The sequence below is a fragment of the Sardina pilchardus genome, chromosome 6 (genome assembly GCF_963854185.1).
Source record: "Sardina pilchardus chromosome 6, fSarPil1.1, whole genome shotgun sequence".
NCBI classification, from domain to species: Eukaryota; Metazoa; Chordata; class Actinopteri; order Clupeiformes; family Clupeidae; genus Sardina; species Sardina pilchardus.
The window spans coordinates 33,475,950-33,488,936 of NC_084999.1; the positions used below are offsets into that span (position 1 = coordinate 33,475,950).

At 44.6% G+C, this 12,987-nt stretch overlaps 1 protein-coding gene across 2 annotated transcripts; it reads left to right on the forward strand.

Moving 5' to 3' along the window:
• LOC134083315 (DENN domain-containing protein 3-like) lies at positions 1-12,726 on the forward strand. 2 transcript variants are annotated; one of them, XM_062539590.1, is made up of 24 exons: positions 1-385; positions 1,658-1,836; positions 2,097-2,370; positions 2,601-2,716; positions 3,060-3,187; positions 3,293-3,404; positions 3,539-3,658; positions 3,890-4,108; positions 4,250-4,365; positions 4,454-4,609; positions 5,038-5,134; positions 5,245-5,348; positions 5,436-5,602; positions 5,816-6,346; positions 7,033-7,292; positions 7,467-7,637; positions 8,055-8,184; positions 8,521-8,628; positions 9,428-9,567; positions 10,222-10,382; positions 10,816-10,955; positions 11,509-11,627; positions 11,800-11,937; positions 12,151-12,726. In XM_062539590.1, the coding sequence occupies exons 2-24, from the start codon at positions 1,753-1,755 to the stop codon at positions 12,355-12,357; spliced, it is 3,798 nt and encodes a 1,265-aa protein (XP_062395574.1). In that variant the 5' UTR covers positions 1-385; positions 1,658-1,752; the 3' UTR covers positions 12,358-12,726. The 2 variants fall into 2 exon arrangements, with proteins under 2 accessions (XP_062395574.1, XP_062395575.1); XM_062539591.1 differs by having other exon boundaries at positions 2,100-2,370.
• The last annotated feature ends 261 nt before the right edge of the window (positions 12,727-12,987 follow it).

The following is a 12,987-nucleotide window of genomic DNA, read 5'->3' on the forward strand; positions in this document are numbered from 1 at the left end:
AAGTTGTTAGCTCAGTGAATGCTCACTAGGTGGCATGTGTCCCTCTAGAAAGTGATCAATTAAGCCTCTTGATAATTCGATGTTCCTTACTTCCTTCCTATTTAGTTAAAACTCAGAAGACAGAAATGTTGCAGTCTTGCAAGTATTGTATGAGTAAAGACTAATTCATTGGTCACGGCCAAATTACATAATGGCCAACTGAATGTCCAATTTCAGGACAGAATAAGCAGGAAGAAGCGTGATAAGACATCGCGTGGTTAGCGATTGCGACAGACCACTGAATTTTGCAGCGGTGGGAGACAGTTCTAACCGAATCCATCATTATTATTGGCTATCTTACACATTACTGAGTGATGTCTCTGAATTACATATCGGCGAAGATCAGGTAGGCTGTTTTCATGGGGCACTTTGTTTCGGGTTGTGTCGTGTAACCTGCTTTGAGACATTTAAGGCTATGATTTTAGTACCATAGCGGTGCGCATTACGACCAAAGCAATCACCGGTACTGTAGCAGCTAGTTTTGTTTTTGCAGTCGTGCAGTTGTTGGACTGTACATTTGTAAAGCTAGTCTTTTTGGGAGATAAGATAGTCATAAGATTAAAGGCTTAAGTTGACAGGGCTGTTTGTGCAAATAAGATAGCTTGGCTTCTTGATTAAGACCTAAAATTGAATAATACACTTTTCTGTCATGTGAACCTGTTGCTTTCTTTTTATATGATACCAGAGTTACTGTAGGCACACTAAGGAACGACTGCCCTGTTAAGATCAGAATAATAAGTTAAGTTAAGATTTGTGCGTGGAAGTTTTAAGTCTGTGTCTATTGGTCTTTCTTTTACGAGTGTCATGGTCGGAATCAATGTTCTGCTTATGATATCCATGAATACAATTTATCCCTTCAACACTTTTTGACGACAAAAGCTCCAGTGAATGTTAAGAGGATGGCGACGACATGGGACTGTGACCCATATGCTTGTAGGCTACAGTCCTGGTTGGGTTACAGTAAACTATATATAGTTTATATCGCAGAGGCTTTTTTTAATGCTAGGCTACTACAGTATGTGTCGGGTCAAAGGTGAAAACCTGAGTGAGGATATTGCTCTGATCATATGCTCAATAGGATGTAGGCCTACAACTGAACATTGGTAACATGACGCGCCTGACTCAAGTTAAAGTTGAAAATCATGTTGGAGAGCTTACGAGGCTATGGGAAGACTTTTGCTCGCACAAAATCAAGCAAAAAGAAATTAGATGCTACTAAAGAAGTGGTTGTCCATGACATTCCACATGACATTTCCTTTTTAGCTTGTAGTAGACAAAAATATTTCGCTCAATATTTCCCATAAATAGTTTATATTGTCCACAATTAGCTCATAAACAAGATGTGCATGTTATATTGTCCACAATTAGCTAATTAATATGAGGTGCATTTTTGACCGTTTCTGTACCCATATGTAGTTGAGAAAGTACCTGGTACAGTTGAGACAACCATTTTTTAAAGATGTAGTAAACAAACCATTCATTACAAATTAAATCAATACAAATCTAGAAATTGCCATGTGTTTTTGATTTAAATGAAATTATTTCATTTACATTAGCATTGGTTAAAGGGAATCAAACATGAACAAAACATGCATTTTATGCTGCTATTCTCATGCAGAGCCCCCAAATAAGGCTCTCCAGGCACAGTGAACCAGGCTCCAGGGCACAGTCCAGTATGTGACCCTGAGAGTTGGAGCCCATCCCAGGTCTTAGATGGAGGACCAGCTGCCCCGTGGGTTGCTCGAGGCCTGTGTTATTATGGGGGCAACAACTGAGAAGCTGAAGGAGGCACATCAGGTACAAGCAAAGTTCCATCTGCAGTTTCTCAATACATCTTAAAACATTTGAATCTGATTGACTCATGCTGGCTGAACATGGCCATACATAGATATTGTATTGCCCTTTATAGACTTTATTTTTTTAATATGGATTATTTGGTATTGTGTAAAGTGTATTGAAACCATATGCTGCATGGTGATTTTGCACTCTAAATAAATTGATTGATTAATTGATTGATTGATTGTTGACTTCATACAACGCCTCCTTTGCTCCCCCAGAAGCATCAACAAGGAAACACAGCCGTGTCTCCGGTATTGGAAGCCGAGGTTTTGCAGGTTCACGTGCCCCCTTTTGCATCAAAGGATAAAGCTGCAGATTGTGTGGGCCCAGCAGCCTTGAGTAGGGTTCAACGCAGACGCTCCTTCATCAAGAAATCGGAGAGGCCAGTAGTGGCACCAGGTGATTCTTCTCCTGGTGGGGAGGAAACTGCCCAGGACATCAGCGTGCCAAAAGACATTGACCTGGCAGGCCTGCCTCAACTCTGCTTTCCGGGTAACTGATCTGCTAGTGTTAACCATATCTGTGATCAGTCTGTGACAACCGCAATTATTTTTACGCCTGCTTTTAAAAATTGGCCACCACAGAATGCATGAGTCAACGTACAAAAGCTTCCTCTATACAGTACATGAATGTAGAAGTGAAAGATTTAGACACATACTTTTCTTCCTGTCTTTTTGAATGTGGTCCAATACAATGATTGTAACTTGTATGTTCATGTATAGGAGGTCTGACTGTTTGGAGTGAGCCAAAAGAGCCCTGCTTTCATTTCTTGGTGTTCACTGATGTGTTTGGAAATCAAACCCATGGAGTTGTGCTTCAATACTGTAGGCCAGTTCAGGTGTGTGCCTTTTAACTCCCTTCCTGTTCCCCAACATACCTAACCCACATTTATCGTGGTCTTAACACAAAGTAGTAACGTAAGGAATTAAATGTATCTGATTTAGTATTGTGTAGTGAAGCCCTCTCGGAAAAGTACACCCTTGACTTTGGCCTTCCGAAAGAGAGTGGCAATAATAGAACAATGCGCTTATTTGTTACCAGGAGTTTGGACTGTTGCCATGTGTATTAAGTGCATTAAACACAGAACTATATTTTCCATGTGTTCACATGGCTGAGCAAGACAGTACACATTTCTTTCAGATGACTTGTACTCAAGGCAGTGAATTCCTATGTGTTTCCAGTTGTTTCAGGATAGCTCTCTTCAGCAGAATGGCCACTGGTCTAAGGCTTCCCGACTCTACACAACCTATGGTGTCTGTGTAATATCAAAGTACCCCTATTACAATGCCTTGAGGGATTGTCTGTCATGGTGAGAAGTAATAGTCAATGATGCTCACTTTTTTCCTTTTATTTCTAAAGTCTTCTGAAGTCAGCTAACTGTTTATTGTCTACTTGGTATGTTTATGGAAAACAGTCTTTTGAGTCAGCTGAAAAATTGTCGGATAACGGACGTAGATCAACGTGTGAAAGAATTCTCTGCCAAACTCGCTCTGGTGCCCATTCCACCCCCTGGAGATCTGCATGTGGTTGGTTTATCTTGATAATCGCCTTTATTGTTATTATTCTTATTAAGTAAGAACCCACATTGGATGTCAATATAAAGTGGTAAAAAGGGTGTGATCAGCAGGATATACTGTATCTGTCATCTTCTCTTTGGCAGGTGTTTAGCCTGAGCCCCCTGGTGATCGTGCTTCCTTCCAGGGAAGACAAACACCACCCTGTGGTAGATCTCGATCTACACCTCCCATTTCTATGCTTTCAAACAAGAGAACTTTTACAGGTTTGACATGAGTTCTCCAGATGTTACATGACGATTGTTATAGGAGAGTATTGTGTATCCTTTTGTGTTTTACTGTAAGTGAACAACGACTAATATGCTCTATTTGTCAATATTGCTCAGCTAGATGAGTAAATGCATTTTGCACATTTATTTCGACGCTTTCCTCCCCCATTCTAACATGGCACAGTTCAAAATGCAGAGTAGCTCATCAGTTGTCTCTGTCGTGGGCAGATCATCACAGCCCTCCTGGCAGAGCGCCGCATCGTGTTCTTCTCCAGCGACTGGGCACGGCTGACGGTGATGGCCGAGTGCTTCATGCTCTACATCCACCCGCTGCACTGGCAGCACCCGTTGGTGCCCACCCTCTCCCACCAGATGCTGGACTTCGTCATGGCACCCACCGCCTTTCTCATGGGCTGCCACCTCAGCCACTTTGAAGAAGTTTCCGCGGTAAACCTTTGAAACGAGTCTAATTAAGTGTCCCATGATTAGCTCAAGGTTTCCTAACAGAGCTACTCTGTTGGAAAATGTCTCCTGTGGTGCTAGCTTAGTGCATACTTTCTCCTTATCCTTATCCCTCTTCATCTACAGGAAACAGATGACTTGATTTTAATCAACATTGATGAGGGGACAGTGTCCTCGTCCAGTTCAGAACTCACTGACCTACCGGCTATGCCCTTAGCCGCTACCGAGTGCTTCAGGACACGGTAGGACACGCATGCAAGCACACCCTTCCCACCTCATCAGAGGTGAAGATGGCGCGAGGGACTAAGTGTGTTGGCATGTGTTGTGCAGGAGGAGAGGCCTTCAGCTCCACTTTGACCTGGAGGTGAGCCAGCAGGGCACCACCACCACGGTGAACGAGCTGCGGGCACAGAGGCGCACCTGGCAGCAGCGCCTCAACTGGGAGATCCAGAACATCACCCTGGAGCTCATCGTCAACATCTTCAGGTCAGCTGCTGGTGCCATAAACGCTGGTCGTGGTGGGACCCATTTCCTGGCCATCACTGAGAGATCACTTCTCAAACCCTTCAGATCACCAAAACCCTTTTCCATCCTTGTTTCAATGCTTATATACAGTATGTAATAGCATAGCATGTATACTACTGTTATATAGAGCATGTGACAGAATGCCAGAATTTATTTATTTTACCCAGGAAATATGTAACCTGACTCTCGCATGGCGGAACTATATATGGGTCTGGCGAGAGTCAGGCTAGGAAATATGAAGATCTTTCAAATATGCCACTCACGTTTGTTTATGTTTATGTTATGTTTTTCATGCTCTCTATTGTTGTTTGAATTTGTGAATATTAATCTTAGAAAAAGAGTTTGGTTAAAGTGATTTGATGAAACTGAAGGAGTGCTTCTTTCCTCAGGGGTGTGGCGGATCATCTGAACTATGAGCACAGAGTCTTTAACAGTAAGGAGTTCCTCAAGTCCAGGGAGCCCTCTGACCAACCCTTTTATAAAGAGGTGAAGAAGCACGATATAGAGGCCATCTCTTTAATTAAGATGGTAGGACAGTCACTCAGACTCATAGTCACCCTGTCACCTGTCAAACCTTATTTATCTGTTCACCTCAGGTGTTGGAGAGCCATATTTTCCACTCCTTCTTGAAAGATCGGTTGAATCGCAAGATGGATGCCTACACTCGCATGGAGCAGAGCTCTCGCTCTGAGGCTGAAAAGTAGGCAGCGTTTGCACATTCACTGCCTTTATTCTGACTTGTTGATAGTGTCCCTCTCCCGTTGATACATACTTCTACTCTCCACAGACTGAAAGTCATGATTGACAATCTTCGGCGACCCACTATGAAGGAAATGGTGCGTAGGAGCAGCAACTCTGACAACGGTGTGAGCAAGAGGCTCGGCACCAGTCTGCCCAATCTCAGGGAGGAGCCCCACCCCGGCATCATCCGGCATGCCTCAGTGACTGAACCACGTAAGAGCATCACATCTCATGCGCGCCGTTACCTCTGTTCGGCTGATTTCAGATCAGACTGGCATTCATTTTATGCACATTTAGGAGTGGGGACTCCACTGATAGTATAAAAAAAAACATTTCCTGTTTTGCATTGCACTAAAACAGTGCAAGAGAGCAATGCACTAAAACACTGACCCAAATCATCTTCTGTTTTAAATGTTTGTTCTCCAGCTTTGAAGATCCGGCAAAAACATGTCAAGCAGTTCAAGCTGCCAGATTTCCACCCCCACTTGTCCTACCAGTACGTGCAGGACTACTACGCCGACCTGGTGGGCCTCTTGGGCAAAGCCATCTCCTTCACGCCCCGCGAGAGCTCCTCCCTGCTGGCGCGCTACTACTACCTCCGCGGCGTGGTCAACACCATGTGCGGCCGCCGGCTGGACGCGCTCAGCGACTTCCAGAACCTCAACCACACCGACGTGGAGATCTTCCCCGCGGCGCTGGTCAGGGCGCTGGTGGACTCGCTGCAGCAGGAGGAGCAGGCGCAGGTGGACCGCCGGCCCGAGCTCAAGCGCCTGGTGTGCAGGGTGAAGAGCAGCGAGAGCGAGGAGAGCGCCGTCCAGCCCACCGACGACCACGTGAAGAAGTTTGAGATGCCCAAGAGCCCCATGCCGCTGGAGGACTTTGTCACGCATGTTCAGGAGTCGGGCATAGTCAGAGACGTGAGCACCATCCACCGCCTGTTTGATGCGCTCAGTGTGGGTAAGATGAATATGTGTTCATGTTTTCATTTCTTGAAGTTGTCGCATTATTATTGAAAGTTTTTAACCATGTTATAATTATTTCTCCTTTAGCTTGGCCTTGAGGACGTTTATATTGTTGCATTTCGAGCATTATGAGCTTGTCCAAAATATATGATACCTGTAATCTATAGTTTGTGGACTGGGCAATGTGTTAGTAGATTTCTAATAAGAACATTGTCACGAACATAAAAAGAAAGCCCGATATCAATGCTATCATCAATGAATTCATTCTCACAGTTAAAAGTCTGGATCCTGCTGGACAGATCATTTCCCAATCATGTTTTTACGTTCCCTCCCTATTGGGTAAGCAAGTATATCGTCATAGTTTTCACAGACTACAACAGCTTTGCTGGCATGGCCTGAACAGCAGTTTGCATAGCTGTGTAGTGACTGGTGTTGGGCATCGTGTTGTAAGTGCCATGGAAAGATGCTACAGTGCTGCATTGCTTGGGGACCACCTGCAGGGCTTTACAGTGTCTGTGCAAACCTTCTCTCTGTACGGAGCATGTGTCTAAAAACAGCAGGTGTTCACATCACATGGTGGAGGTTTTCAAAATCCTCATGTCATTTTGAGAATGGGCGAGTTGAACCGATCTTGTCCTCCGTATCACCAAACACACTTAACAGCTGTGTCTGTGTCCGCAGGACCGCAGAAAGAGGTGGACCCAGACGTGTTCTGTGATTTCTACACCTTCTGGAAGGGCATGGAGGCTGAGGCACAGGATGTGAACCTGCCAGCTGAGGTCATTGAACAGCTGGACAACAACGAGTGTGTGTATAAGCTCTCCTGCTCTGTGAAGACCAGTTATGGCGTCGGCAAGATCGCCATGACCCAGAAGCGACTCTTCCTACTCACTGATGGACGGAGAGGATTTGTGGACATCATTAAGTTCAGAGACATAGTGGTATGTCTTGTGCAGTCACCAGGGTCGCTGCGGTGCTGATGGGGAAATATGCAATGGAAAACTAAAGAGCTTGCGCTCACTTAAAATGCAAGTGCATAGGTCATATTGAATGTGAATTTCCTTTTTCTGCACTATAATGATTGAATGGTGAGAGGTCTTTGTATCCAAATACAGGAAGTGAAGATCTCTTCAGCTCAGTTCCTGCTTTTGCGTATCGCATCACTGAGGATCAAGAGCAGTGTGAAGAAAGAAACATTCGAGGCCAATCTCAAGTCCGAGTGTGATCTGTGGAGCCTGATGATTAAAGAGATGTGGGCTGGAAGAAAGATGGCCGATGACCACAAGGTATTTTCACTTCTTGCAGGCTTCATGATGGCCGATAGAGGCTCTTCTAAGCAGATGCATTTGGTAGAAGATGTCACCTTCACCATCCAGCAGTCAGTATACCATCTGAGTTGCAAATGGCTGCTGTGTCTTTTAGAGACTCCCAGTGGAAAATGGATAGATCACACTGTGTGTTTTGCTAGGGCTAACAGGATATCCCTGCCTCTACCCTCTTTAACATACTGGAACATATTACGTTATCTGTCCCTCACAGTTGGCTGACTTGGCTCACGGGTGTTTTTACGTCCTGATGTCAAAAACAGTTCTAGAAACAACAGAAGATTCAAATACTTCTTCCCGTAACACACTTTTGAATGCTTCTCATGTCTGTAGAATTAGCCTCTTTCTTGTTTACAGCGTGTGCACATGTGTTTTCAGGATCCCCAGCACATGCAACAGGCCCTTACAAATGTCCTCCTCATGGACACTGTGGTCGGCTGTCTCCAGCCACAGAAAGGCATATTAGCAGCTTCTAAACTGGCTTATTATGACCGCATGAAACACGAGGGTATGTATGCCTCTTCCTCAAACACAAAAACATACCTCAGCAAGGTCTGTTTGAAAGGCATGCTTGTTTGACTTATTAAGTAATCAGCCTCTATTAACTCTAAAGTGTGTGTGTGTGTGTGTGTGTGTGTGTGTGTGTGTGTGTGTGTGTGTGTGTGCGTGTGTGTGTGTGTGTGTGTGTGTGTGTGTGTGTGTGTGTGTGTGTGTGTGTGTGTGTGTGTGTGTGTGTGTGTGTGTGTGTGTGTGTGTGTGTGTGTGTATGTGTGTGTGTGTGGAGGAGGATGTGTGGCTATGCTGAATGAAGTTTAATGGTATGTGTGTTTCCATGGCCGCTCAGTACCAATGACCGTCCCAAAGACGACCTCTGAGACTCTGAAGCACAGGATCAACCCCTCTCTCCACATGCCCTCTCAGCAGACAGTGGATGTGCTGCTCTACACTCCAGGTATGGCCAGTGCACATGTCCTATAGCGGCCACATTCACCCAATGGCTGATGTGTAGGTAACAGGCATGCTAAATGCCTAAGCACTTGGCCTAAGCAAAATGTCAACCATGGGTCGACACAACCAATTAGTTTATCTGTAACGGTATAAGTACATTGCCATATCACACATACCATCTCAGGGTAGATACCTGGAGAGTTTGGCTTGCATTGGTCTGGTCAGGGCTGTTTGTGTTTTCCTCGATGGTCACATGCTTGCGTGATGTAGAATGGTGCTAAAACTGACCAATTTGCATTAGTGACACAGCTGATCTGAAACAAGAGTTGCATTGAGCGTCTTGACCCAGATGCTCTAAATTCAGTGCTGGAGCAGAGCCAGGAGCCTGCTCAGTGGATCTCCAGTTCCTGGGCAGGCTGAGGAGCCTAACTCCCAACATCCCCGACAGGGCCCAGAATATGTCAATAAAAGTGTTTGTCCAGCTCTCACTGGATAGCAATCTTAGAGTGTAACATGTTGTTGTCCAAGTTGTTTTCCATGAATGCATTGTGTGCCTCATGCTCTTCATCTGACCTGGGATTTTGTTCCCACAAAATTCAATTATGACCATTTATTTATGCCTCCTTCAGTGTATTTATATATATATTTATATTGACGTTGGTGGCACTTAACTGTGTTGTATAAAGAGTTTGTTAATTGAATTCCGTTTCATAAAGTCATAAAGTGTTGTGTAAAGGCTGTTTTTTGGGGTCATGAGCATGGGACTGACTCAGTGCCTGTTGTTTGTCCGGCTCCACCTACAGGCCAGCTGGGGAAGTCCGACGTGGATGGCGACGGGAACCCCAAGTTGTGGTGCGCCCTCAGCCACGGGAGAGTGGTGGTGTTTGATGCAGCCAGCTGGTCCATGCAGCAGACCTGCATTCAAGTGGGACTACTGCCTCTAGTACGTCACTCACAGTTTGAACAACACGGTGATATTTACAAAAGAGGACGCAGTGGCTCACTGATTCTTTATTTAGACTCCTTTGGCCGGTTGCCCTAACATGGATTAAGCCTAGTTCTAGACTAAAAGGGAAATTCAGTGAAAATCCCCATTAAAAACAAGCTGTTCGTCTAGGACTCTCCATTGAAACAAGCTGTTCGTCTAGGACTAGGGCTTAATCCATGTATGGGAATCCACCCCCTACTGTGCATGACAGCAGTGCTCTTGGATAGTCATAAACCCAAGGGCAGGGGAACATGTCCTGTATAGGACTCAGAGGAAGAGGAGGATGTCTCTGGTGGTGAGAGGATAGGAGGAGAGGAAAGGAGTTCCCTTTCTGCATGTCAGAAAGTGTCACCAATGTTGCCACCTGGTGGTAATGGTATGATGCACCATCATTTAGACAACTTGGGCCCTACATATTTGATCTGAATAAGTGTTTTGTCTCGTTGAGTACAGTCAAATTCAATGCAAGATTGCGAGACAGAGGAAAAGAGTCTGGTCTAGAGATCTAGTGAACTGGATGCAAATGAAAGTATGTTGACATGTTCACATGCTGTGTAGTGCCAGAGTAAGAGCAGCTCTCACCTCCTCCCTTCTCTGTGGGCTCTTCAGAGCTGCATGCTTGGGCTAGACCAGGAGCAGGTGTGGATCGGCTCTCAGGACTCCACCATCTACATCATCAACACGCGCAGCATGTCCTGCCACAAGCAGCTGACTGAACACCGCAGCGAGGTCACCGATCTAGTCCTGGACGTCACACAGGATGCATACAGGTGACTCGCATGGATATACATCATTTAGCCATTAAATTGTCGCACTACATCACTTGACATCTGATTTAAAAATGCATATAAATATAAATACATATGTCAAGTATTTACATAAAACATATGTATGTGCAGTTTGATAGGCAACAAGCTGAAAAATCCTTTTCAATCTGCAACACTCTAGTTTAACAATTGTGAGTTGCATTCCCCTGGCTATCAGTCACCAGGTGGCAGTATCACACATGCATTCCACACAGAAATCTAATATCATTCTGAGCTGCTATGAAATAGTGGAGCAGAGCCATTATTATGGCCAGTCTAGTCTCCATCCCACAACACACAGGGCTTCATCCAGGTATGCAGAAAAATCTCTGCATGACACATTTGCAGTTATACAGTTCCATGGTAGTTGTTGACTGAAATTCTCATCTTCTCACAGCCCAACATTGGCGTACTCATGCAGTCTGGATGGTATGGTTATTGTCTGGGACGTGTCTACCCTGAAGATGAGAAGGCAGTTTCATCTGAGCTGTCACAAACTCACATCTCTGCAGCTGTACAATAGAACACTGTGGTGCTGTAAGTATTTCGAGGTCAGAGACACATATGCTTCAGAGAGGAATTAGTACCTAATGGGTCAATCCTGATCATGATCTTGTAAGGTATTTATCTGTGATCACCTTTTATGTGTTTGATACTTCATTAATACTATTACCTGATACTATTACCCAGTGACTAGTCATTAGTGGAGCTTTTCTGATTAGCGCTCTCTGTTTCTCTTAGGCTACAGTCATTTCCTGTGTATTAGCCACATTGTGTATAAGCCGCAGGACAGTGTTTTATGCAAGTTAAAAAAAACAAAACCATATTAATACCATATTAACTGCCCCCGTGTATTAACCTCATAGCTGAAGAAATGTTGCAAAATCAATGTATAAGCCGCGGCTAATAGTTGGGAAATGACGGTAGTCTATTTCATTTAATTGCGTGTATCATGTATCATTGTACATTTTGTTCATATGCTTGGTATTTATAAAGATTGGGAATAATTATCGATGATATATTGTAAGATCACAGGTAGTGTGTAGATTGCTTTCTTAGTCAGGCTTCTTGTTTTGATATGTATGAGCAGGTGCCCATGATTGCATCATGGAGCTGAGGAAGACTGGACTGGTGCACCGTAAGATCTGCTTGTTGCAGGATCCCACAAAGCCTCCTTCTCCGTTCAACGGCTTCATTGTCTATTTAGAGGTTTGTGAGCATACAGCTGCGATGTGTTTTTTCAGGAGTGCTATTCCACCCTCAGTAGCAAGAAAGTTCCAACAAAGTGTCAGTTTGAAGGTGTGAGAGTTCCTCTACTGTAAGTGTGTGTCCAGCGACAGGCTGTATCACATTTTCCCCTGCGCTTTTGTTTCTACCTCAGAGGGGTCAGATATGGACCAGTTGTGCCAATTCAGCTGAATTATGTGTGTGGCACTCTGAAAATCTGGAGAAGCCCGCACAGAGGGTAACTCTGCCTGGCTGTGCTGGAGTCACCTGTATGCTCAGGGTCAAGAACCAGGTGGGTGGTTTTATTTCACTCTTCATTATGTATCCAACACGTGAAACACTGATTGTCATTCGAGGATTTGTGCTTTAAAACAGTATTTGTGAAGTCAGAACAATGGCAAATCATCAGTCCAGTCCCTCTTTGGAGAGGATGCTTCCAGCAAAGATGCACATTGCTCTTCATTGGTGTGTAGCTAACATTAGTTTTCTTCATCACTGTGTCCAGATCTGGGTTGGCTGTCGGGGCCTGAGCGAGAGCGCGGGTCAGGCGGTGGGGAAGATCTTCGTGGTGGACGTGGCCCAGGCGGCGGTGGAGAAGGAGCTGCTGGCTCACACCGACAGCGTCCAGGCGCTCTGCTCGGCTGAGGACCGCTACGTGCTGAGCGGCTCCGCCTGCCTGGACGGCAAGATCGCCATTTGGAAAGTGGAGTGAAGTCCAGGGCTCCCTCACGGCAGCCATCGCTGTCCCAGCAGATGCTACTCTTCAGTGCAGTTCCAGAGGACAGATCAGGACATGATTTTTAGACAAAAACTGCTGTACTGATGAGGCTCCATCTGCAAGGGAAGCCCATTGCCTCTGTTCTCAGCAGTCCATCTGAATGGCAGACTGCATGACCAACTGCATGACCAAAACTGAACTTTGGTATCTGACTCTTGTTGTGGTATCCTCCAAATGATGAGGCCTTAATGATATCTCATCTATTACTGTAATGGTCAAATTCATTTTCTCAAATTATAACAATTGCTTCAGTACAAGCTTTATTTTATTTCGCTCTCTGTATTTATAATAAATGGACTTGTTTACAACCAGAATGTATTTAAATTATTCAAATATTGATTAGTTAACAAAAGTCTAACTAAAAGTGGCAATCATTTATTGGTGAAACTGGATGACTCTCTTCTATACCTTTTTGGAGTCAAAATATTCAGTGTTATTCTCAGTGTTTTGACCAGCATCATCACTTCAGCATCATTGTTGTAATTTTTCCAGACACCGTGCATGGCCCATAATTTGTGATATGAACGTAATATGAACAGTGTGTAATTGTGTGGTTGCTGTAAT

Coding starts and splice junctions, on each gene's coding strand:
- LOC134083315 (XM_062539590.1), top strand. CDS start 1,753: ATGGAGGACCAGCTGCCCCGTGGGTTGCTCGAGGCCTGTGTTATTATG. Junction 7,638..8,054: donor AGATGGCCGATGACCACAAG/GTATTTTCACTT, acceptor ATGTGTTTTCAG/GATCCCCAGCACATGCAACA. Junction 9,568..10,221: donor AAGTGGGACTACTGCCTCTA/GTACGTCACTCA, acceptor TGGGCTCTTCAG/AGCTGCATGCTTGGGCTAGA.